General features: G+C 40.9%; 2 protein-coding genes across 2 annotated transcripts; one reads left to right on the forward strand and one right to left on the reverse strand.

Moving 5' to 3' along the window:
• Window positions 1–3,197: 3,197 nt before the first annotated feature.
• On the forward strand, window positions 3,198–7,924 carry vps4a (vacuolar protein sorting 4 homolog A). Its single transcript, XM_015965350.3, has 11 exons — window positions 3,198–3,407; window positions 3,839–3,950; window positions 4,030–4,174; window positions 4,266–4,327; window positions 4,728–4,847; window positions 5,045–5,201; window positions 5,313–5,461; window positions 5,768–5,849; window positions 5,937–6,156; window positions 6,374–6,514; window positions 7,593–7,924. Exons 1-11 carry the CDS (start codon window positions 3,387–3,389, stop codon window positions 7,692–7,694), a joined length of 1,311 nt encoding a protein of 436 aa, XP_015820836.1. The 5' UTR covers window positions 3,198–3,386; the 3' UTR covers window positions 7,695–7,924.
• Window positions 7,925–10,870: 2,946 nt separating this feature from the next.
• Window positions 10,871–19,344, reverse strand: cdk10 (cyclin dependent kinase 10). Its single transcript, XM_015965351.3, has 13 exons — window positions 19,078–19,344; window positions 16,764–16,836; window positions 16,606–16,677; window positions 15,937–16,039; window positions 15,670–15,751; window positions 15,366–15,433; window positions 14,939–14,991; window positions 14,626–14,695; window positions 12,993–13,052; window positions 11,757–11,880; window positions 11,538–11,677; window positions 11,337–11,389; window positions 10,871–11,268 (listed from the first exon to the last, which is right to left on the reverse strand). Exons 1-13 carry the CDS (start codon window positions 19,165–19,167, stop codon window positions 11,174–11,176), a joined length of 1,083 nt encoding a protein of 360 aa, XP_015820837.1. The 5' UTR covers window positions 19,168–19,344; the 3' UTR covers window positions 10,871–11,173.
• Window positions 19,345–23,015: the final 3,671 nt, after the last annotated feature.

Here is a 23,015-nt window from a genome sequence, read left to right on the forward strand (position 1 = left end):
GACACTTGTTTATTTAGTTTATCAGCAAAAAAAAGTTGATTTGGGGGTGACTTGCTCTTTAAAGAGCAAGTCACCCCCTACCAGAGTATTACTCCACTCCCACTTCCTGTTTGAAAAATGCAACAAATGCTGTTGCCTAGCAGACCGAGAGGGCGGAGCCGCTAACAAATACACACACACACAGGCTCACAACGACATTGTGACATCATATGGTACCAGCTAACGTTCTAGGGTACCTCTTAGCCAATAGCGATGACAGATTTAAATTCAAATGCAGTGCAGAGTTTTTACCTGACAACGGCACAACACTGACTGTTTTAGGCAGAAAATTATAATTTGAACTAAAATGCACTAAAGTGCAAAACTATTGACTACATGTGTCTGCAGCACGATTAGACACGCATTTATATAGTTTGTCACAGAAAAAATTTGTTGATTTGGGGGTGACTTGCTCTTTAATTTAGCGTTCTGATCTCAGCAAACCAAAGAAATTTGCCTCCAACTTGATCTTAGTCTCGATACTGTAAACAAAATAGAACAAGTGCCACACATGCACACTAAAGTCTGATATATTTTTGTTAAAAATGCAAACGTCATTTGTTACTTTCACATAAAGGTTCGAACTAAAATTGTGGATCTTAATCGTCGTTACTGACGGTCCAAACAAGCGTTGGTGTGCTCAGAAATATATGTGCAAAAGTTATGTTGAATGAGTTTAATATATGCAAAAATATATGAATCTAGTATTTTCGTACAGAGCAGAGAGTTGCAGATCAAAACTTTAAAACACCTGATTGGATGTTTACTTTGATTAGTCAGTTTGGAGTTTTGTTGCTTTTTAGCAGTATTACTAAAATGTACTGGTGCTCATATATTATGTCTGTTTAGATTAAAACGACTCCGCACGAGGGATGTGGTTACAAAGCTCAAGAACAGGCCAAAATGAGCAGAAATAGTCTCTAGCTGCAGCCACAGCTGCATTTCAGCTCGTCCTCTCGTTTGTGGACTCGATTTTGAGTCTAACCCTTCAGCAGAAACTCTGCTCTCCTGGACCTCAGACAGTGACCTATTGTGTTTCCTAACTGCGCCACAGGAAAACAAGATAACCCTTCTGCACTGGCTCATTCCTGCCTGAACCTCCGTTTTTGTTGCTGTAGACTTTCTGTTGGAGTTTTATAAATGAAGTCACGGCATTGTTTAGTTCCTTTTTAAGGGTTCCAGTCCTTTTCAGTCATTTCTTTTATCAACGATTGATGTCGAAGCAGAAGTAGTTTTTACTTCCCCGTATATCACGCGTTGTTCCATGTAATGAGCTCAGTGTGATTCAAGTTCCTGCCACGTTTCACACAAAGCTACGGTCACGACCTTCTGTTGAACGCCTCCATGCACTAACCTATCAGACCCTTTTATATGCGTGCATGTACCACTTTTGTGTACACCTTTAGTCTTCGTCGTCTCTCCTCTCTATGCAATTAATGCTTCTAAAAAGTGTTTTGTTTTAACCAAAGGTATTATTTGTGGCAGCTTGCGTCTTACACAATCATGAAGCTGAGATCCACAGGAAGATAAAGTGCTGCTGCAACAACTTGTCATATGCAAAGTATTTTAGATTCCTTACAAGATACAGAATACAATGTAAAATAGAAATGTAGTTTCCTGAAATGTAAATAAACCAATAAAACTTGTTATTACATGAGCTTGTATTCAATTCAATTAAAATACTTTATTAATCCCAGAGGGAAACTGATTGCTGTAGTAGCTCAGAATAATAATAATAATCAAGTCATCAAAGAGTTGTTGTATATTACAATGGCTGTTGGCAGGAAGGATCTCCAGTAGCGGTCAGTGTTGCAGCCAAACTGAAGAAGACTCTGACTGAAGACACTCTTCCGTTGTCGGACAGTCTTGTGACGAGAATGCTCAGGGTTGTCCATCATTTTCTTGATTCTCTGGAGAATCCTTCTTTGCATTATCTCCTCCAGCGGTTCCACAGTCGTCCCCAGAACAGAACCAGCCTTTTTTATTAGGCTGTTGAGCCTTTTCAGGTCCCTGCTTCTGATGCTGCTACCCCAACAGACGATGGCTGAAGAGATTACACTCTCAACAACAGACTTGTAGAAGATCTGCAGCATCTTGCTACAGACATTGAAGGACCTAAGCGTCCTCAAGAAGTGCAGCCTGCTGTGTCTCTTCTTGTAAACGGCTTCGCTGTTCTTTCTCCAGTCCAGTCTGTTGTCCAGGTGAACTCCAAGGTATTTGTATTCCTCAACCACCTCCACTTCTTCTCCCATGATGGAAACAGTGTTTGACTCCACCAGCTCCAGTATGTCATCTTTCTTATGATTTAGACCAAAAGGAAACCGATTATTTGTGTTTAATTGGGTTTTATTTGGAGGTTCTACTGGTTAGATTATAGGGATAGAGTTTTAAAAGACTAATCCATAGATGTGGTAAATTTAGTCATTATGGTATTTATTTATTGCCTTTAGTAATGTCTCAGCTCTCATCAGTTTTTCATTATTTATTAATACTTGTTTTATGAATGTTTTAAAAAAAATTATACAAGCTAGGTTTTGAATGTCAAATTTGTCCATTTTAGAGCTTTATGCATTACTGTTACAGCTTGTTGGTGAAGATACCATTTATTTAGAGTCCTTACGTTTCTTTAACAAAATACTGCAAAGCTTGAAATTAAACGGGCACAGAATAGTATCACAGCAAGGTAACACCAAAGGGCAATTTATTTATTTATTTCGTATAAACGTGAAAACCGCTTTTTGAATGTGACTTATTTCGTTCCTCGTGGGATTTTCCCTGTTCAAAAATTTCAACGTGCGTTGGAACTAAATTAAAAACTTGCTGAAATAGGCTTATTTAACCTATTTTTATTTTGGTTTCAAGTGTAGTTGCTCACTTTTACCGCTAGATGGCAATAACTTAAGTTAAACATTCGGAAGACGTCACGTTGGTTTCCTTTGACCGGATGTTATCTTGTTTTATTTTTAAATTAAAAGCCTGTGCTTTCGGAACAAACTTGTTTAAGCGTAAAAAGTAAATTTAAAAATATAACTACGCAAAGATTTTGAGTATTAATTTTATTTTGTGGTTTTTTTGTTGAAAATTGCATGTGCAGCTTACACACCTGGACCTTGATTAAAGTATTTTGAAATCTGTAACCGGACGTTTGTCTCTGTGTTAGCTAAATTGCTGAAAATAACATTAGCGCTGTTGCTACCGCGCTAGCCACTGTTCTGTATTGTCATGTCACGAATAATCAGTGCCTTTGAGAAATAGAGTTGCAAGCGTTAAATTTTTTTTTCTTGAATCCAACTTTGGGTAGGGTCAGAAAATAAAAATCTGGGTGGCGAACGGAAGAGTGAGATGAAATGACAACGTCAACATTACAGGTAGGATGCTAACGTTAGCGGTCTGTAACTGGATATAACCAGTAGCAGCTTGTCGGTCTTAAGCTAACCTTTGAGTTTTAGCTAATAATGTGTATTAAATAAAAGACAATACACTGGATACTTGTAAATGAACGTGTAGTCTACAGTTGCAAACTATCTGCATGAAAGTGATTTGAACGACTAGACAAGCAATTAGCTATAATATAATAAGCAATTGGCAAGACCTGCATCTATTATTTACTTGTAATGTAGGAGCTTGTTTCCATTATTATGCATGTTTTATTTTATTAGATCTCGCAAGAATCATTCTGCAATATCTAGATGTTAGTGTTTGTCTTCTAATTGCATTTTCATAGCCGCTTTTTATTTCAGTTGTTGTATCTTCACCGATGGATCCTCTAATATCCACCCTTTCTCTGTGTCTACTGCAGAAAGCGATTGATCTCGTCACCAAAGCCACAGAGGAGGACAAGGCAAAAAATTATGAAGAGGCTCTGCGCCTGTACCAGCATGCTGTGGAGTATTTCCTACATGCCATCAAATGTAAGTGAAGGACTCCGGCACCTAACTGTAACCAAGGCGTGGTTGCATAGTTAGCTGATGCTGTGATCTTGTTGTCCAGATGAGGCCCACAGCGACAAGGCAAAGGAAAGTATACGAGCCAAGTGCATGCAATACCTGGACAGAGCAGAGAAACTTAAGGACTACCTGAAGAATAAAGACAAACAGGGGAAGAAACCTGTCAAGGAGGCACAGAGCAATGACAAGTATGGTATCACTTTAATTAGAACACATGGAATAATAAACTGTTGTCAGATTTTGTTTGTTTATATTTTCTGTGTTGTTTGTTTGCTCCAGGAGTGACAGTGACAGTGAGGGTGAAAACCCAGAGAAGAAGAAACTGCAGGAGCAACTTATGGGTAGGAGTGGTTTCATCTTTTTTTAAAGCTGTCTGCAGCCTGAAGGAAAAAACTATTCTTGTTCATTTCTGTTTCTTCCTCTCGGATCTGATCTGTTTTGCTGCATGTGACCCAAAATTCACTCTCAGTAAAGCACTTAGAAGGAAGGATACTTCCTCTGAGAACATTTAAATAAAAACATTTTACAGAAAAAATGTAATGCTCATCTGGCAGTGGAATGCTTCAACAAAACACAGAAGTTACGTCGCACTGAATGCCAGTCACCTCTGCTCGTAACTTGGATCTCTTATAAAAGGGACTGAGTGTGAAGGGAAGTTTAAATGAAAAATAGAGAAATCATATGAGAGTGCAGTAGTTTTGTGATGAGCCATGTCATCTTGGTCATGTTGTGTGTTTGTAGGTGCTATTGTGATGGAGAAACCTAATGTCAGGTGGAACGATGTTGCTGGACTAGAAGGAGCAAAGGAAGCATTGAAGGAAGCGGTCATCCTGCCCATTAAATTCCCCCACCTCTTCACAGGTGCTGTTTGATTCAGACTGGGTTTAGATCGTCTCTACAAGTTTCGGTTTCTTTACAACCGATGCACAAAGTAATGCCTCAAACACAAAATAGGAGGCATAAAAGCAAATTTAGTACTTTCTTAAAAACTAAAGCTCCTCTTTGGACATTTTTTTTTTTAACATTTTGACTTATTCCAGTCGTGACTTTGTTCTCAGGAAAGAGGACCCCATGGAGAGGAATCCTGCTGTTTGGTCCTCCTGGAACAGGGAAGTCGTACCTGGCCAAGGCTGTGGCCACAGAGGCCAACAACTCCACCTTCTTCTCCGTCTCCTCTTCAGACCTCATGTCCAAGTGGCTGGGAGAAAGTGAGAAGTCAGTTAGCAACGATGTTGGATGATGCTTTCTGTCACGCGTAACAACTTTGGCGTACTAAAGAGGCTGAAGTTGCTCCGACGTTTAAACTATATTCTTGGTCTCTCGCAGATTGGTGAAGAATCTGTTTGACCTGGCTCGCCAACACAAGCCCTCGATCATCTTCATTGACGAGGTGGACTCGCTGTGTGGCTCCAGGAATGAGAACGAGAGCGAAGCTGCCCGCCGCATCAAGACAGAGTTTCTGGTCCAGATGCAAGGCGAGTCAAAAAGGAGCTGTGCATGAATGTATTTCATCATAAACACGAGAAAATTATGTAGTTTTAACACTTTTTACACAGTAATTTCATTTGATTGCGTTTTAGATCATTTTTAAAAGCCAAACAGAGAATTATTTTCCTTTGTTATAATGAATAAAATGTACAACAGATAATTTGGCAGTATTATTATGGATGGATATTATTCTCATAACCATTAAATCTAACATATTTGAACAAAGTTTTCTCCTCTACGAGCTGAAATAAACGTATCGTTCATTAAAGATTCCTCTTTCTGTTTTTTGTAAGGTGTGGGTAACAACAACGATGGTGTTTTAGTGCTGGGAGCCACTAACATCCCCTGGGTGCTTGACGCTGCCATTCGTAGAAGGTCAGAGGTCACTTCATTCCCGCCGTTCTTTCCTCCTTGGCTCATGTTACTGGATTATTTAGTTCCAGCTGGTTGGTTTTGTGTCAGATTTGAGAAGAGGATTTACATCCCTCTGCCGGAGGAGCCGGCCCGGGCTCAGATGTTTCGACTTCATTTGGGAAACACGCCACACAGCCTGAGTGACTCTGACCTGCGGGAGCTCGCTCACAAAACAGACGGCTACTCGGGCGCCGACATCAGCATCATCGTCCGGGACGCTCTCATGCAGCCGGTTAGGAAGGTGCAGTCAGCTACTCACTTTAAAAAGGTAAGAAGAAACGGCAAGGTGCAGTCGTAAAATCATTTATTTAGTTTTTACTACAAATGACTTCTGTGAGTCTTTCAGGTTCTGCTGCAAAATCTTATCAGACTGAAAAGTTGAGGCCCCAGTGTGTGTGTGTGTGTGTGTGTGTGTGTGTGTGTGTGTGTGTGTGTGTGTGTGTGTGTGTGTGTGTGTGTGTGTGTGTGTGTGTGTGTGTCCATAGGTTCGTGGTCCATCCCGTAGCAACAACCAAGTGATGGTGGATGACCTCCTGACTCCGTGTTCCCCTGGCGACCCTGCAGCCGTAGAGATGACCTGGATGGACGTTCCTAGTGATAAGCTATTGGAGCCCATAGTTTGCATGGTGAGTAGGGGTGGGTACCTTTGACATTTGATTCGATTCGGTACTAATTCCCGGTACCTAGGAATCGATACCGGTACTTAACGGTACCAATTTTCGATACTTTTGAGTGTTTATTATTTTAATTCTCTTTTATAATTAAATATATATTTTCTCAATATATAACCATATTTGATAAACATCACGATAAATAACATACAACTGTTTGTATTTTAACATCGTCCTTGTAGTTTTATAAGCTGATAATTAAACTGAAGCAAACATCTTTACTGTGAACTAAATTTACTGTGTATCTTCATTCCTTTGGCCGTCTTTTTTCATTTGATTTTTCCTACTGGGAAGTTAGAATTTCCGAGGAGAAAGCGAACGCACCATTAGCTGATAACAATGGTAGCAATGGAAGCTAACATATCAAGCTAACGTTATCTTAAACAGTTTATTTAGCTGCTGGAGCAGATTAAAACGATGATGCCTCACACTTAGATCGTTGTCACTGGTTTCATCTTCACCCAATCACCCGTCACATTTAGTAAAGTGAAGCCAAACTTTAGAGCACGTTCATGTTCTTCTAGTCGGAAATTCGGAGTTCCGAGGAGAAAGCGAACGCACCATTAGCGGAACGGAAGCTAACAAATCAAGCTAACGTTGTCTTAAACATTTTATTTACCTACCGGAGCAGATTAAGATGAGGATGTCTCACTTAGATCGTTGTCGCTGGTTTCATCATCACCCAGTTACCCATCACATTTAGTGAAGTGAGCGTTAGCGTGCGTTCTTTCTACCATGCTGCTCTGTTTACAACTGGCTTGCAGCGACCGACATAACGCTCTTGCGCATGCGCAGCTGTCTAGGCAAGTTCTTGTTGTGAAGGACGGGTACTGAAACGAGGCACCGTTTGAAATGACGTGAATCGGTGCTCAGTCGGTACTGTGGAATTCGGTCGGTACCTTAAAAAGTACCGAATTCTGTACCCATCCCTAATGGTGAGATCCTCGGATGGTTCAGAAACGTTTTCATCTACTGCCAGTTTTCACTTTTGTGTCGGCTACATCTGATCATTAAGGAATTTTCTCCTTTCCAGTCTGACATGCTGCGCTCTCTGTCCACCACCCGTCCCACCGTCAACACCGAAGACCTGCTCAAGGTCAAGAAGTTCACAGAGGACTTTGGGATGGAGGGATGAGGGACCAAATCCCGCCTCTCGCCTCATCCGCTGGATAGCTCGAGCTGCTCCCAGTAACGACACACACCCACCCACCCACCCTCGTTTCACTGCTGTAGGCCTTCATCTCAGCTGGGCTCCTGGTTTTCTGACTCTCATGGATGAAATCGACAAACAGCTGGTCTGACATCTTCTGTGTCTAGGCCAGGGTTTGAAAATCCCAGAAGGACGCTTCCTGAACGCCACCTTAGAAAATCTCAGCGTGATTCTGTAGTTGGACAATAGACCCTATGACCCCACCACCATTTTCTGACTGTTATCTTCCAGAATCTTCACTACGTGGACTCTGCTGCATTTCCCCTGAGGAAATGTTTGAAGTTCTCCCCTCGCTGAGCCGATTCGGTGTCTGACTGAAGGACTGTACAGTTTTGTTGCCGTCGTGCACTTTGCTTTCGATCCCAACGAAGGACCGAGACGTTTCGATGGAAGGAGCAGAAGCTAGTCCCCGCCAGGCATGCAAGCGTGTGAATGCATCCGAGTGTTTTTAATTCAACTTCTGTGTCTTAATGTTTCTGTTTGATGTTATGAATCTGGTGTTTTGTTATTTAATGTCAAGTTAAGTTAGGTTTCAGGATCAGGCCTGAAAATTAAGTCAGACTAAAGTATTTAACAAGATAAGAGATGTTCGGCTGAGGGGGAAAAACACAGACTACGTTCACAAGTCCAGATATTGTGTTTCTTTCACAGAAACCTAAATATTAGGTTTTCTAACAAGCAAAGTTATTTAAATGTTAAATTCTGTAAAAGGTTTCTGTGTTTTCAGGAAATTCGCAAAACTGTTCGTAATGAAGCTGCTTATTCTGGAGCTTTAAGTCGTACCACAGCTTTTCATCAGACGTAAACATTTCTTTTCAAAAGTGAGTCTTGAGCCGCTTTTCTTAAGAATCAGAAAACAAACTCATTTAAGCCCCCCCCACTGTCCTAATGGGTGTGACCCCACCAGGAAAGTTGACCATTGAGCAGGGGTGAGGAGTGAGCACCACCTCACCCCTGCTCAATGGTCAACTTTCCTGGCGGGGTCACACCCATTAGGACGGGGGGGGGGGGGGGGGGGGGGGGGGGGGTTAAGCTGCTGCATTTTGTCCTAAAGATGGTTTAAAATACCAAATAATTCAGTTAAATATTCACGTTTGTATTTAGATTTTTGATTTTAGTTTTAGTTTCATTCAGAAAATGAAGCCGAATCGCCGATGCATCTCTTAAACGGGATAAAAAACCTCCAGAAAATCCGACTGAAGCTCACATCCTGTTGCTCGTTCATAAAAACATAAATCACGCGTCAGTGTAAGAGTGGGGTTAAAGCACGCCATTCAGCAGTGCTGTAGAGTTGTGTTGACGATGGATTCGTCATTTTTTACAGCGCTAGGGCTTTTTTCTTTTGAGAGACAAATATACACACCAACTCCTCCTCAGATGCTACCGTTTAGTTTTATTACAGTTCGACTCTCGGCCAGCTGATTGTAACAGCTGGTGTGTGTGCTGTTGGGTGTTTACGCGTGTGTGTGTGTGTGTTCTGTACCGACTGACATCAGGATTACAGACCCTGCTACGGTAGTGCGGCTGCGTGTTTGCGAAGGAGCATCGGATCAGTGGGGGATTAGTCGTTAAAGTCCCCGTCTGGGGATCTAACCTGCTGCTGGCCGTGTAATCATTACTAATTTAACCTGAATTAATAAAAACTTGACATTTCAAATGAACACGGGGGACACTGATGTTTATATTAATGCAGGCGGCAAACACAATCAGAAAACAGATTTTATGGACGCTTACAGGAAGAATCACCGGATGCAAATCTACCAAAATGTTTTTAGTCAACCAGATTTAAAGAGCAAGTCACCCCCCACCAGAGTATTACTCCACTCCCACTTCCTGTTTGAAAAATGCTGTTGCCTAGCAGACCGAGAGGGCGGAGCCGCCAACAAACACACACAAACAGGCTCACAACGACATTGTGACATCATATGGTACCAGCTAACGTCCTAGGGTACCTCTTAAGCCTGATTCATGCTTCTCCGTCTGCATCAGTGCGGAGACACGCAGCGTCCTTGCGGGCCTGCTGGAAAGCTCCGCAAGGACGGACAGAGACTAGCTCTCTTTTCTAAACATCCGTCAGTCGAGACGGACAACGCAAGCTTGTGATTGGTCAGGGCACCGCTGGCGTCTACACCGCCGCCATTGCTCCCTCAAAAACATAAAGAGAGCCGAGGATAACTAGCGGCAGACAGAGCAGCTTGAAGAATACCTCGCAAAAAAACTAAAAACATGAACGTTTAATTCCCCCGTGACTGGAGGAGTGAAAAGATACGCAGCGAGCGTTTTATTTGTGGACGGAAATGACAGGAAACGTGGGTTTAGAGGTGGAGGAGGATGAGAGACAAATTTGTCTGTGTTAAAAAGTCTCTTAAATACAAAAAACACAATATAAACACACTATCTTGGACCGATACTTGACACGATACCACAGAACAGCGCTGCGCCCTCTGCTGTCCTGGCGGGGAATTGCTTTGCAACACTCCCCAGGAGACTGAGATGAGAGCAAGACGCTTCTGTCAATCCGTGCGTGTCTGTCCCTGTTGGAGCTGACGGAGGAGCATGAATCAGGCTTTAGCCAATAGCGATGGCAGATTTAAATTCTAATGCGGTGCAGAGTTTTTACCCGACAACGGCACAACACTGACAGTTTTAGGCAGAAAATTAAAATTTTAACTAAAATGCACTAAAGTGCAAAACTATTGACGACACGTGTCTGCAGCACAATTAGACACACGTTTATATAGTTTATCAGGAAAAAATAGTTGATTTGGGGGTGACTTGCTCTTTAAAATTTTAACTAAAATGCACTAAAGTGCACTTTAAGCTGACACAAATATGGCTATAAGTCACTTTATTTTACGCACTGAGCTAAATTAGCAGTTTGTTAGCAAAATGAAAGGTGGTGGGTGATATGACAGACCTTCAGTAAGTTATTTAAAAATGATACCCATGTTTGCACTTGCAATTTTGAACAAACAGACCTAAAACGAGTGGCGTTTGACTACTGGGTAGTTACGACTGACTAAATCAGAACTCATTTTACATAAAGTCTCCATTTGTCGCCTTTTCTGATCATATTTCTTCTGCATGGAAAACCGCTCAGCTTCAGGATTCTTACAGTTTAACCAGAATTAAATTCAAGCACCTTCCAAACAAATTTACGTCATTTTTTCCAGACTTTTCCTCTTGGTGAGCCCAACTCGCTCTGCTAACACACAGAGCAACAAAGGCTAGACAGCAGAAGACATAAAAGAAAAACAATAAGAGGATTGAATGAATAAACGTTACTTCTTTGTACAAAGTCCCAACTTGTTCAAGTGAGTTTGGCTCGACTCATCCAACTGGAATTCCCTCAGAGGCGAGAAAATACGACACGAGAGGGTACGTGATCGTTATTCGTCTTGAGATCAAACTTTGCTTCTCTTGGCGTGGCGCTCGGCTGCAGGAGCAGCTCGTTTGTTGCGATGGTGCGGGAACGTTGGCATCAGCTCCGGTTCACAAGCTGGAGAGAGAAGGGGGGGTTAATGATTCATTTTTATGAGAAAATCGTGTTTAATCCTCAAAACTCACGCAGAGGTTTCTCTTTGAAGTAGGAGCTCTCTAAGCAATCTTTGGCTGTCGCCCTGGTTCAAGAAAAGAGAACAAATGGGGTCACTGCGAGTCCTTTGGACAGTTTTTCTGACCTGTAGAACAACCGACTCGTTCGGTTTGGGTAAGAATACATTTGAAGCCAACGTAGTATTATTTGAACGTGAAACGGCTCATCTGTACCTGCGCTGTGGGTTGAACATGAAGAGCAGGTTGAGCAGTCGGTGTCCAGCATCAGACAGCCAGGTGAACTTGTTCTTCAGGTTGTTGTACGGCTGCTTCCTCAGACTGTACTGACCGACGAGGGGAAGCTTAGAGAAACCCTGCAGCGGCGCACAAATAAAATAACAGTAATATGACGAACAAAAATGTACTAATTATTGTTATCGGAGGGTGCCTCACCGGCCAGATGTTCTCATTGGGAGTTCCCAGCAGCTGCACGATCAGGTCCACCTGCTGGATCTCAGAGGTTCCAGGAAGCAGAGGTTTGTGGGCCAGCAGCTCAGCCAGGATGCAGCCCACGGCCCTGCGACAGAAACACCCCGCTTCATGTTCCTGCTCCATCCTTTTATTAACTCGTTCACTGCCAATGACGACTAAAGTCGTCATTTGCATGTTTTTACTGCGTGGGCGTCGGACGAGCCCCCGCACCGTGAGAACAAGCATCTCAGCTCTGAAGCCGATATTCATCCGCGTACGTCACTCGTCACGTGATCAGGAAGCAGAACATCCATGTGTTAGGAGATCGTTTTGGGCCGCTGCTGTAAAAAAAAAAAGTGAGGCGCGAACCGGAAAAGCTGATCACAATTCAACAACGGAGTATGAAAGAACGGATAACGCTCGAAACGCGCGGATTCTTCCTGATGTAAGAGGTGAGTCTCCGCTTTGGTGAGGTGAGTCTCCGTTCTGTCACTCTTAAAAAAAACAGTAAAAATGGTGAGAAACGCTGGCAGCGAATGAGTTCACGTTAAAGGTGTGGAACACCCGTTTAATCAGTACATTTGCAGAGGTCTCTAGTGGGAATAACTGCCTTGCGAGTCGTATTAGGAGTGGAATAAAAGCCCAGAACCTTCAGTATCGGCACAGAGAAGTCAGCTGGAGAGAGTGGCAGAACACGGCAGGACTTTACTTCCTGATAGTTGGACATCTCTCCTCTGATTGGCTAACAGCAACATAACTCTACCACTAACTCCATTTGCTCTGTAACGCTGATGTTTCATCTTCACAAATAACACAAGTCTGGAGGAGTTCTGCTGTGTGGTGGATCTAACGACTAGCTTCTACTAGCCGAGACGTCCTCTGCTGTTTCCCGGACGCTAAACCAACAACAGCCTCCCCCGTCGTGAGTCCAGACGGGTGAGTCCATGAATGTCAGTGACAGGGTGACGTAGATCTGTCAGGATTTTCTAATCCTAGAGTTTCACCGTCTGTTTTCTATCAGAAGCTACTGCAGGAGATCGGTGTAGGAGACTATTTCATGTCCAGCCTGCACGAAACACTCAAGAGTGACCCGTTAGAATCAGATATCAGTTGAAATAAGTTTAAAGTTGAAACTTTAGCGCCATGCTTGTGGTTTTGGTGCTGTTATTTTTAGATATTATGACAACATTCTGTAAATCTTTTAGCTATCCTTCTCACCACATGTCCAGAGCTGTTGTTTGTGTCTTTGTCCCCAGGAGGAGCTCCGGAGCTCTGTACCTGCACGAAGGAGAGGACAGAGAGCAACGCTAATAGAGACGAATGAGGTGGATTACGTTGGATTAAAACAGAGTTTCCACTGAGGTGGCAGAAGCACCACCAGCGTCAGCTGAAGAGCACGAGCCAGAAAAGTCAGGCCGGAGATTCTGATTATTTCCTCTATTTTAAGAAGAAGCCACTGAAAATAGAAATGTTTAAGTCAAACTCGTTCCTAATCATCGAAATGTTCGAGTCACATTTACTGAACAATTTTAACCTTTATCGAATAAAAACAAGCAGGGAGCAAATAACGTCATGTCCTCACTTATCTGCTTTATTGTTATTAAATGTATAGATAAATGCATTTATTGCAGCTGCACACTCCGAATAAGTTATAATAGAGGCTTATTCTGATGTAATTACCTCTATGAGCAGATTATTGCTCCTGAAACCTGAATTTTTGTCCAAATTTAAAGTAAAAAGACAGTTTTTCTCCAAGAAGTGTTATTTATGGAGAAAAATAAGTCGTTCACAACTTGGGATGCAACAATACCACTTTTTTCCCAAACCGATACGATACCGATACTTGGATCTGATTATTTACCGATTACCGATACTTCTACCACACAAAAAATGTTATGATTTGGAATACAGATTTTATTTTCTTCTCTGCTTTCAACAGGAAAAGACTGAGGTCGATAAAAAGTAAAATATATGAATGGAAATCATCACAAAACTAAAATATTAGGTGAACAGAAATGACAAGTTACAGTGAAGCCATTTTCAAGCAACTGCATTGGCATCGGTCCCTGGTATCGGTTAACTTTTAATTCAATTCAATTCAATTTTATTTATATAGCGCCAAATCACGACTAGAGTCACCTCAAGGCACTTCATATAATAAACATTCCAATTCAGGTCAGTTCAATTTTACCGATACCGATACCAGTATCGTATCGGTATCTGCACCGATTTCGATACTGTTATCGGTGCAGAAACCGATACGATACCGATACCTGTATCTTATTGGTATCTGCACTGATTCCGATACTGGTATCTGTACAGATACCAGTATCGTATCTGTGCAGATACCGATACGATACCGATACCTGTATCTTATTGGTATCTGCACTGATTCCGATACTGGTATCTGTGCAGATACCAGTATCGTATCGGTATCTGTACAGATACCAGTATCGTATCTGTGCAGATACCGATACCAGTATCGTATCGGTATCTGTACAGATACCAGTATCGTATCGGTATCTGTACAGATACCAGTATCGGTATCAGTATCGGTATCGGTGCATGCCTACTCACAACTGGATGTAAAGTTTATGTTAGTTTTGATCATTTTTCAATCATGCATTTTAAATACGATTAAAATGAGAATTTACAGAATAAGTCTTGCATAATTGAAGACTCCAGAGCATCTGCAGCTTGTGTTTGTCATCTGACTCAGCTCTTCACCTCATGATGAGTCACTTTAAAATCAGTTTGACCAACAGAATTTACATAAACAGCCTCTCTGAATCAGTGGAGACCATAACGGGGCGTAAGCAGATGCACTAGTCTGCACAGACGTATCACTAACCACAGCGTGACCACTCTGGGGGTCATGGGCTGCTGCGGGATCCCGTACATCCTGGCCAACCCGAAATCAGCTGCAGGAAAGAGAACAGAGATCAGATCCCTCAAACACCAGAAACCAGAAGTCCAGATTTCACAGGAACTGAGATGTTTTCAGCAGAAACCTGATCGGTCATAAAGATGAATACGTTTCAGTTATGATGGCATTGATCTTTACCGAAGATCATCAGTGTAGGGTTCGGGATGCGTGTCGGAACAAATACAATGAGATTACAGCAGAAGCTGTGGTGGCAGTGACACTACCGGAGAGGACTCACCGATCTTAACGCAGCCTTTGTCTGTCATCAGCAGATTAGACACCTTCAGGTCCCTGATAACAAGATTGAAGAGGATAACGATCAGGCTGCTCTGACCCCTGTTTGCTGCAAGCTCAGTGATTGGAAGCACGATGGTGTCGCTCCCCTGAGTACACAGACAGCATCTAACCGTCTTTAGGTAGCAGAAATAAATAGAGATGTTCCTGAGTGTGTTTAACCGAGCAGTAGATGATGCTACATAAATCTTAAAACCTAAAAGGATACGACAGCTGATTAAAAGTAATAAATCCTGAGTTATCAGCGCTACGCTGATTTCTACCAAACTTACACTTTGATTTTTAGTTTCAGAAAACAAAACTTTAAATTTTCTGTAAATGAAATGATGACATAAACGTGTGTTGGTTGTCTGGTTCGGTCTGGGACCAACCTGTGAATTATGAAGTTGTGATGAAGATATTCCAAACCTCTGAGAAGCTGGAGGATGATGCATTTGACCTGGAAAAGAGAAATTATGAGTCCAAAGTACTGAAGTCTTGGGAGACCACCGACCGTAACTGTATATAATGATTTTATTCATTCCTAACTTTAGGACTTCAAAAAATAAATACAAAATACTATTTTTTTATTTACACATGTGGGATGGCAAACCGAAATAAAAACTATAAATACTTGAGATCTCTTGAAATAAATGTGCCCGTTTGTGACAGGACTTGTATAAACGTTTGACCCACCTGAGCCTCAGAGAACGGTGTCTGCATGTTCTCCAGCAGGCTGGCGAGATCCTGTTCACAGTAACTCATCACCAAAAACAAACTACAGCGATGGAGGAGAAACAAACAGGAAACACAGACGGAGATTCACGTGTGTCACAGTTTTCTGCACGACTTTTATCAACCAGAACATGAGTATGGTTGTGTGTGTGTGTGTGTGTGTGTGTGTGTGTGTGTGTGTGTGTGTGTGTGTGTGTGTGTGTGTGTGTGTGTGTGTGTGTGTGTTACCTCTCCAGATGGCTGCCCACAACCACTTCCTTCAGCTCCACAATGTTGGGATGTCTCAGCCTCAGCAGCAGTGTCATTTCTCTGAGGCTGCTGATGGGAATCCCTGATGGGAAACAACACAAATTAACAGATTTGACACGTGCATACGAGCGAGAGCATCACATCGTGACAGAAAAAACATCATGCTGAAACCTGACTGGCTAATCCAATTTTACTTTTAGATTTCTAAACAGAGCTTTCTTTTATCATATCAACTTTTTTCCTGATCAACTACAAAAATGTGTGTCTAATCGAGCTGCAGACATGTGTAGTCAACAGTTTCGCACTTTAGTGTATTTTAGGTAAAATTTTAATTTTCTGCCCAAAACAGTCAGTGTTGTGCCGTTGTCAGGTAAAAACTCTGCACTGCATTTGAATTTAAATCTGCCATCGCTATTGGCTAAGATGTACACTATGACATTAGCTGGTACCATATGATGTCACAATGTCTTTGTGAGCCTGTGTGTGTGCGTGTGTGTGTGTTTGTTAGCGGCTCCACCCTCTCGGTCTGCTAGGTAACAGCATTTGTAGCATTTTTCAAACAGGAAGTGGGAGTGGAGTAATACTCTGGTAGGGGGTGACTTGCTCTTTAAGATCTAAATAAATCCAAATCCAGTCCCAGAGTCTCACCATCTTTTTCTTTGTCCATGCGAACTTTCTTCAGCGCAACAATCTCATCTGACTTAGTGTCACGGGCTCGGTCTAAACCAAAAGAAGAAACTGTTCATTTCCAGAGTATTTCCTATAACTAAATCAAATGTTATTATAAAGTGGCGAAGTACACTCACACACAATGCCATATGTTCCTTCTCCTATTCGATTGAATTTCTCAAATTCTCTGACACTTCTGCAGCTCCCAAACTAAAAACACAAAAACACACTTTATTCTTGCTTATAGACAATTCAGGCTTTAAGTGGTCAAAAACAAATGTTTAAATTATATTTTAAGGATAAGTGTGTGTGTGTGTGTGTGTGTGTGTGTGTGTGTGTGTGTGTGTGTGTGTGTGTGTGTGTGTGTGCAAAATCATAATATTAAGCCATCCAAAGGATAATAGATCAGTAAAATACGTCTGCATGTGCAATAATGTGTATTATTCTAACTATAAATGCATTAAATATATTTTTTTATGTAAGAAACTAAGCATTTGTAAAGCCTGAGCTGTATAATACTGCTGGCCAGTAAATTAGAATATCATCAAAAGGTTGAAAATATTTCAGTAATTCCATTCAAAACGTGAAACTTGTACATTATATTCATGCAATGCACACAGACCAATGTATTTCCGATGTTTATTACGTTTAATTTTGATATTTATAGGTGACAACCAATGAAAACATCAAATCTGGTATCTCAGAAAATTAGAATATTCTAAAGGCCAATGAAAAAATGTTTGTTTCTCTAATGTTGGCCAACTGAAAAGAATGAACATGAAAAGAATGTGCATGTATAGCACTCAATACTTAGTCGGGGCTCCTTTTGCCTCAATAACTGCAGTAATGCGGCGTGGCATGGACTCGATCAGTCTGTGGCACTGCTCAGGTGTTATGAGAGCCCAGGTTGCTCTGATAGTCGTCTTCAGCTCCTCTGCATTGTTGGGTCTAGCGTATTGCATCCTCCGCTTCACAATACCCCATAGATTTTCTATGGGGTTAAGGTCAGGCGAGTTTGCTGGCCAATCAAGGACAGGGATACCATGGTCCTTGAACCAGGTGCTGGTGGTTTTGGCACTGTGTGCAGGTGCCAAGTCCTGTTGAAAGGTGAAGTCTGCATCCCCATAAAGTTGGTCAGCAGCAGGAAGCATGAAGTGCTCTAAAACTTCCTGGTAGACGGCTGCATTGACCCTGGACCTCAGGAAACAGAGTGGGCCAACACCGGCAGATGACATGGCACCCCACACCATCAATGACGGTGGAAACTTTACACTGGACCTCATGCAACGTGGATTCTGTGCTTCTCCGCTCTTCCTCCAGACTCTGGGTCCTTGATTTCCAAAGGAAATGCAGAACTTGCTTTCATCAGAAAACATAACTTTGGACCACTCAGCATCAGTCCAGTCCTTTTTGTCCTTGGCCCAGGCGAGACGCTTCTTGCGCTGTTTCATGTTCAAGAGTGGCTTGACACACGGAATGCGACACCTGAATCCCATGTCTTTCATGAGTCTCCTCGTGGTGGTTCTTGAAGCGCTGACTCCAGCTGCAGTCCACTCTTTGTGGATCTCCCCCACATTTTTGAATGGGTTTGTCGTCACAATTCTCTGCAGGGTGCGGTTATCCCTAGAGCTTGTACACTTTTTTCTACCACATTTTTTCCGTCCCTTCGCCTGTCTGTTAATGTGCTTGGACACAGAGCTCTGCGAACAGCCAGCTTCTTTAGCAATCACCTTTTGTGTCTTGCCCTCCTTGTGCAAGGTGTCAATGATTGTCTTTTGGACAGCTGTTAAGTCAGAAGTCTTCCCCATGATTGTGGTGCCTTCAAAACAAGACTGAGGGACCTTTTAAAGGCCTTTGCAGGTGTTTTGAGTAAATCAGCTGATTAGAGTGGCAGCAGGTGTCTTCTATATTCAGCCTTTTCAGAATATTCTAATTTTCTGAGATACCAGATTTGATGTTTTCATTGGTTGTCACCTATAAATATCAAAATTAAACGTAATAAACATTGGAAATACATTGGTCTGTGTGCATTGCATGAATATAATGTACAAGTTTCACGTTTTGAATGGAATTACTGAAATATTTTCAACCTTTTGATGATATTCTAATTTACTGGCCAGCACCTGTATGTTAATGTTTCATGCATCATTTGACCATAAACGTGACGTAAGTCTTGAACAGATACAATAATTGTTGTGAACTGCTCTTGGATTGGTAATAACTGTGGTTCTCACAACTAAATACGAAACGAAGTTTCCCTTTTTTAGCAAACATAATATATTTTGACCGATTTAAATTATATGCCGAATTTTAGCCAAACCTACGACATCTTTAAAAAACAGTGCTAACTCATGACTAGTCTACGAAGTATTGTGTTAAATGAGAAGTATTGTTAAAACACCAGAAGCGACAATGAAATGTTGCGTTCATTTCAGGTACTCGTTAACTTACCCTGTCACTTTGAGGCACTGTGAAAGTTATATTGTTTTTAATAGATCTCAGCTTTATCGTGTCCGGTTCATCCTCTCCGACAGCGTCCATGTTTTTCTTTTTTAGTAGTTTTATTTCTCAAAATGAAAAAAGAAGCTAAAAAACCTAGCTAGGCGCCATTGTGGTTTGCTTGGAAGCCACCGAGGACAACAAAAGACTTTTCCGGAGTTTGACGCCTTTTAAACACACAGCCTTCCTTTCGGTGGCGCTTCCGCAGCTTAAACCCATGTTGTCTTGGGAAACTGTAATAAAGAATGAAGAAAAAAAATGGAATAAGTTTGTGGAGTTGAATCATGCTAAGTGGCATTAACAGGCAGCCAGTAGCAAGTATGCAAAAAAATAATCGCTGTACTCGTTCTACATTTATTTTACCATCACAAATTTTACTTTAAATCCAAACAGCTCTGAGTCAAACTCCATAATGTTCAATTATTTACTTTAAATAACTGCTACATCTTTTAAATTTCCTTGCTCGACTCAAGCACATTTTTCTTTTTAAAAATGTATTCCACATATAAACTAATCTCTGACACATATTAAAGATGCATTATGTAGAAATGAAGTAAAAATGACGTATTAAAGGTGCATTATGTAGAAATGAAGTAAAAAAATGACATCCTGTGGTAAAATTTGGTTACTGCAACCACTTTAAACAACTGGAGCTGCAGGAGACACGGCACCCCCACACTCACTGATGGTTAACAGTATTTACGTCCCTCCTTCCTTTGTTTTGAAAGGAGACGAGTTGACAGTCCCTGCAGCCAGCTGGATATGAATATGTTTCTGTATAACCTTCCTTCCAAAATTACAGAAACATTACACTCTTTTGGGATTCTCTCACTGTAAAAATCTCACTATATGCTTAGATACTGCACCTTTAATTTAGGCCCTATACTCGATGTATACTATGCCATGTATAATTTGATAGTAATTAAAATGATCTATTGTCATTACTAGTAAATAAGCTGACAAAATAAGTCAAGTAATTGGTCTTTGTAAATTTTTTAAGTCCTCATTTTCCACGAGCTTTAACTTTTCACGCCATCAGTAAAATGTTTTGTTTTAAACATGTTTTTGTTTTTCTTTTCTTTACTTTATGCAGCAGGTGAAGTTACTGGCTGGTAACCATTTTCTTTCCCACTACAAACGGTGCAGAACCCGGCCTTCGCTCTTTTACAGCATCAGCTATGGTGATGGTGGATGGCGAGGCGTAGATGTCATCTCTTGATGGAGCGGTGACGATGATGGCAGGTGGTCGGTCAGAGGAGTTGTTTGGATCTGTCTCAGTGTTTGGCTGAGCTGAGAGGTGGTGGTTCTCTGAAACTGAGAAGCACATAAAAACCCACAAACAGCACAAGATGCATCTTTATTCACTATTGTTGCCGTGATTAGAAAAGAAAAGAACAAAAATGCTTCAGAACAAAGTTTAACTAGACCAATTTGAGTGATATTTTGAAAACATACCTATTCTTCATCACCAAACTTAACATTTGATTAATGATTCTGAATTTTGTATTATAATATAATTGCAGGTATATCAGAAAATTACAGATTCAAATCATATTTAGAAATGAAATATTTTCTTATTAGTATGTTTCAGCTAATTTCATTTCATTCATTCAGGTGCAAAAAGAAAACTAAAGAATAAAACGGTCAGTATTGCTTTCTAATAATGATCTATAACAAAAATGTCCAGGTAATCAGATTATTCAATGCAAAACCTTTAAATTATCTCATTATTTTCCATTCATGTTCTCATTCCCTGCCAGCCTTTTCCACTTAGTATTTTTCATTTCTTCAATATTTTAAATTTTGAGTCTGAGTATTTAGAATTGTTTAAAGAGCAAGTCACCTTCAAAACAACTTTTTTTGTTGATAAACTACATAAATGAGTGTCTAATTGCTCCGTAGACACGTTCAGTCAATAATTTGGCACTTAAGTTAATCTTAGTTAAAATTTAAATAATCTTCCTAAAACTGTCAGCGATGCACCGTCGTCAGGCAAAAACTCAGCACTGCATTTGAATTTAAATCTGCCATTGCTATTGGCTAACTATGATGTCAGATGGTACATTATGATGTCACAATGCCGTGAGTGTGTGTATTTGTTAGTGGCTCCACCCTTTCGGTCTGCTAGGCAACAGCATTTGTTGCATTTTTCAAACAGGAAGTGGGAGTTGAGTAAGAATCTGGCAGGGGGTGACTTGCTCTTTAAAAAGATGTACCAGTTTACATCATAGCATACCTCTTAGCCAATAGCGGTTGCAGATTTAAATTAAAATACAGTGCAGAGTTTTTACCTGACAACGGCACAACACTGACAGTTTTAGGCAGAATATTTAAATTTCAACTAAGATGCACTGAAGTGCCAAATTATTGACGACACGTGTCTGCAGCACGATTAGACACTCGTTTATTTAGTTTATCAGCAAAAAAAAAGTATTTGGGGGTGACTTGCTCTTTAAGTATTTTTACATTATGTTTTCCTGTTGTTTACTCTTGAAATTTACTCTTTTTTTCTTGCACCTGTTGTGAATTTTAGTCACAAAATTTACCAAAATTTACCTGAGGGACAATAAAAGAGTTTCTGTTCTATTTTATTCTTCTATACTAATTTTGTCTCTAAAATTCACACTTGTTATGCACAAAGTCATATTTATTAAATGCAAAGTCAGTAAACGCTACGATGTAGTCATGCTTTTCAGTCATAATTAGGACTTTCTTGGTCATAATTTAAAGCTGAAAGTCATAACTGTGGCGTTCACAGACATAATTGTGACATGCAAAGTAAAAACTACGAGTTTAAAGTCATATTTACGATGCAACAGTGACTTTCAGTTATAATTTTGTAATACAGAAATAATGGTGACATAAAAGTTATCGTTATTACTTTCACAGAAGTAGCTTTGACAAATAATGACATAATTGAGACTTCACAATCAGTTTTGAACTGCAAAGTCATGATTTTGACTTTCAAGGTTAATAGTTGACTGATAGTAGCCTCGGTTTAAACTGCTGCTGACGTTGATCTAAACTCTACCTGCTGGCTTTAATCAGTGTGTGTTTGTGTGTGTGTGCATAAGTTCACAGTGTTTGTTTGGCATGATGTGCATTAGCCAGAGTTTAATTGGATTGCACTGGTTTCCAAGCTGCGTTAAGACTTGTTAGGGCTGCATCATGTGAGTATTACCAGGAAGAACAATGATTAGCGATGATTAGCTACTAGTTGGCTTACAGGGGTTGCCCTCTTCCTTTTTACAGGATAACATATCTAATAGCCCTGTCAGGGGTAAAACGCCTCAATGACAAGATCTGTTGTTTATCTAAATGTAACGTGGGTGCTGCTATTATTTAAGCGTTTACGTCACTACATTTGTATTTCAAGTTAAAATATCAAGGTTTGCATAATTTTTATGAAGCAATTCTTCATTTTCTGTGAAAATATGACATCATTGCTGCATCAAACCTTGAAAAACTAATCTAAAAAGTAGATAATTGGTCGTATATTTCCTCAAAACACTTCCTGTTTGTGGCAGATTTTATTTCAGCTGTAGTGTATTTACCTGAATCTGGCCTCTGACTTGCTCCAGACCCCATCGAGCTCCAGTCAGCTGTGGTAAAGTTCATGCATCTCCAAAAACATGATGTTTACAGGTTGCTCAGTTCATGATGCGACATGTTTAGAGCCTGCGTTCATGCCGGTTCCTCCTGTTCCCATCTCTGTCCATGTCCCTGTCTGGGAGAGATGCAGTAATCCTCTGCAGCAGCTTACGGCAAATGTAAAGATCCTGGATTTAAAGGGCAGGTCTTATTAACGTGTGAATACAAGGAACACAACCATGTTTCCAAGAATGGTGGAAAGCTAGTCAAAATAAAGTGCAAAATATTTAAACTGCACT

This window comes from Nothobranchius furzeri, chromosome 4, assembly GCF_043380555.1.
Source record: "Nothobranchius furzeri strain GRZ-AD chromosome 4, NfurGRZ-RIMD1, whole genome shotgun sequence".
NCBI classification, from domain to species: Eukaryota; Metazoa; Chordata; class Actinopteri; order Cyprinodontiformes; family Nothobranchiidae; genus Nothobranchius; species Nothobranchius furzeri.

Bases quoted from the DNA above. Each gene is read 5' to 3' on its own strand.
- vps4a (XM_015965350.3), top strand. From the start codon at position 3,387: ATGACAACGTCAACATTACAG. The intron at 4,328-4,727 runs GTAGGAGTGGTT...GTGTGTTTGTAG, and splicing joins ACTGCAGGAGCAACTTATGG to GTGCTATTGTGATGGAGAAA. The intron at 5,850-5,936 runs GTCAGAGGTCAC...GTTTTGTGTCAG, and splicing joins GACGCTGCCATTCGTAGAAG to ATTTGAGAAGAGGATTTACA.
- cdk10 (XM_015965351.3), bottom strand. From the start codon at position 19,167: ATGGACGCTGTCGGAGAGGATGAACCGGACACGATAAAGCTGAGATCT. The intron at 13,053-14,625 runs GTTAGTGATACG...TCCTTCGTGCAG, and splicing joins CCCAGAGTGGTCACGCTGTG to GTACAGAGCTCCGGAGCTCC. The intron at 11,390-11,537 runs GTACAGATGAGC...TTCTTGAACCAG, and splicing joins ATGTTCAACCCACAGCGCAG to GGCGACAGCCAAAGATTGCT.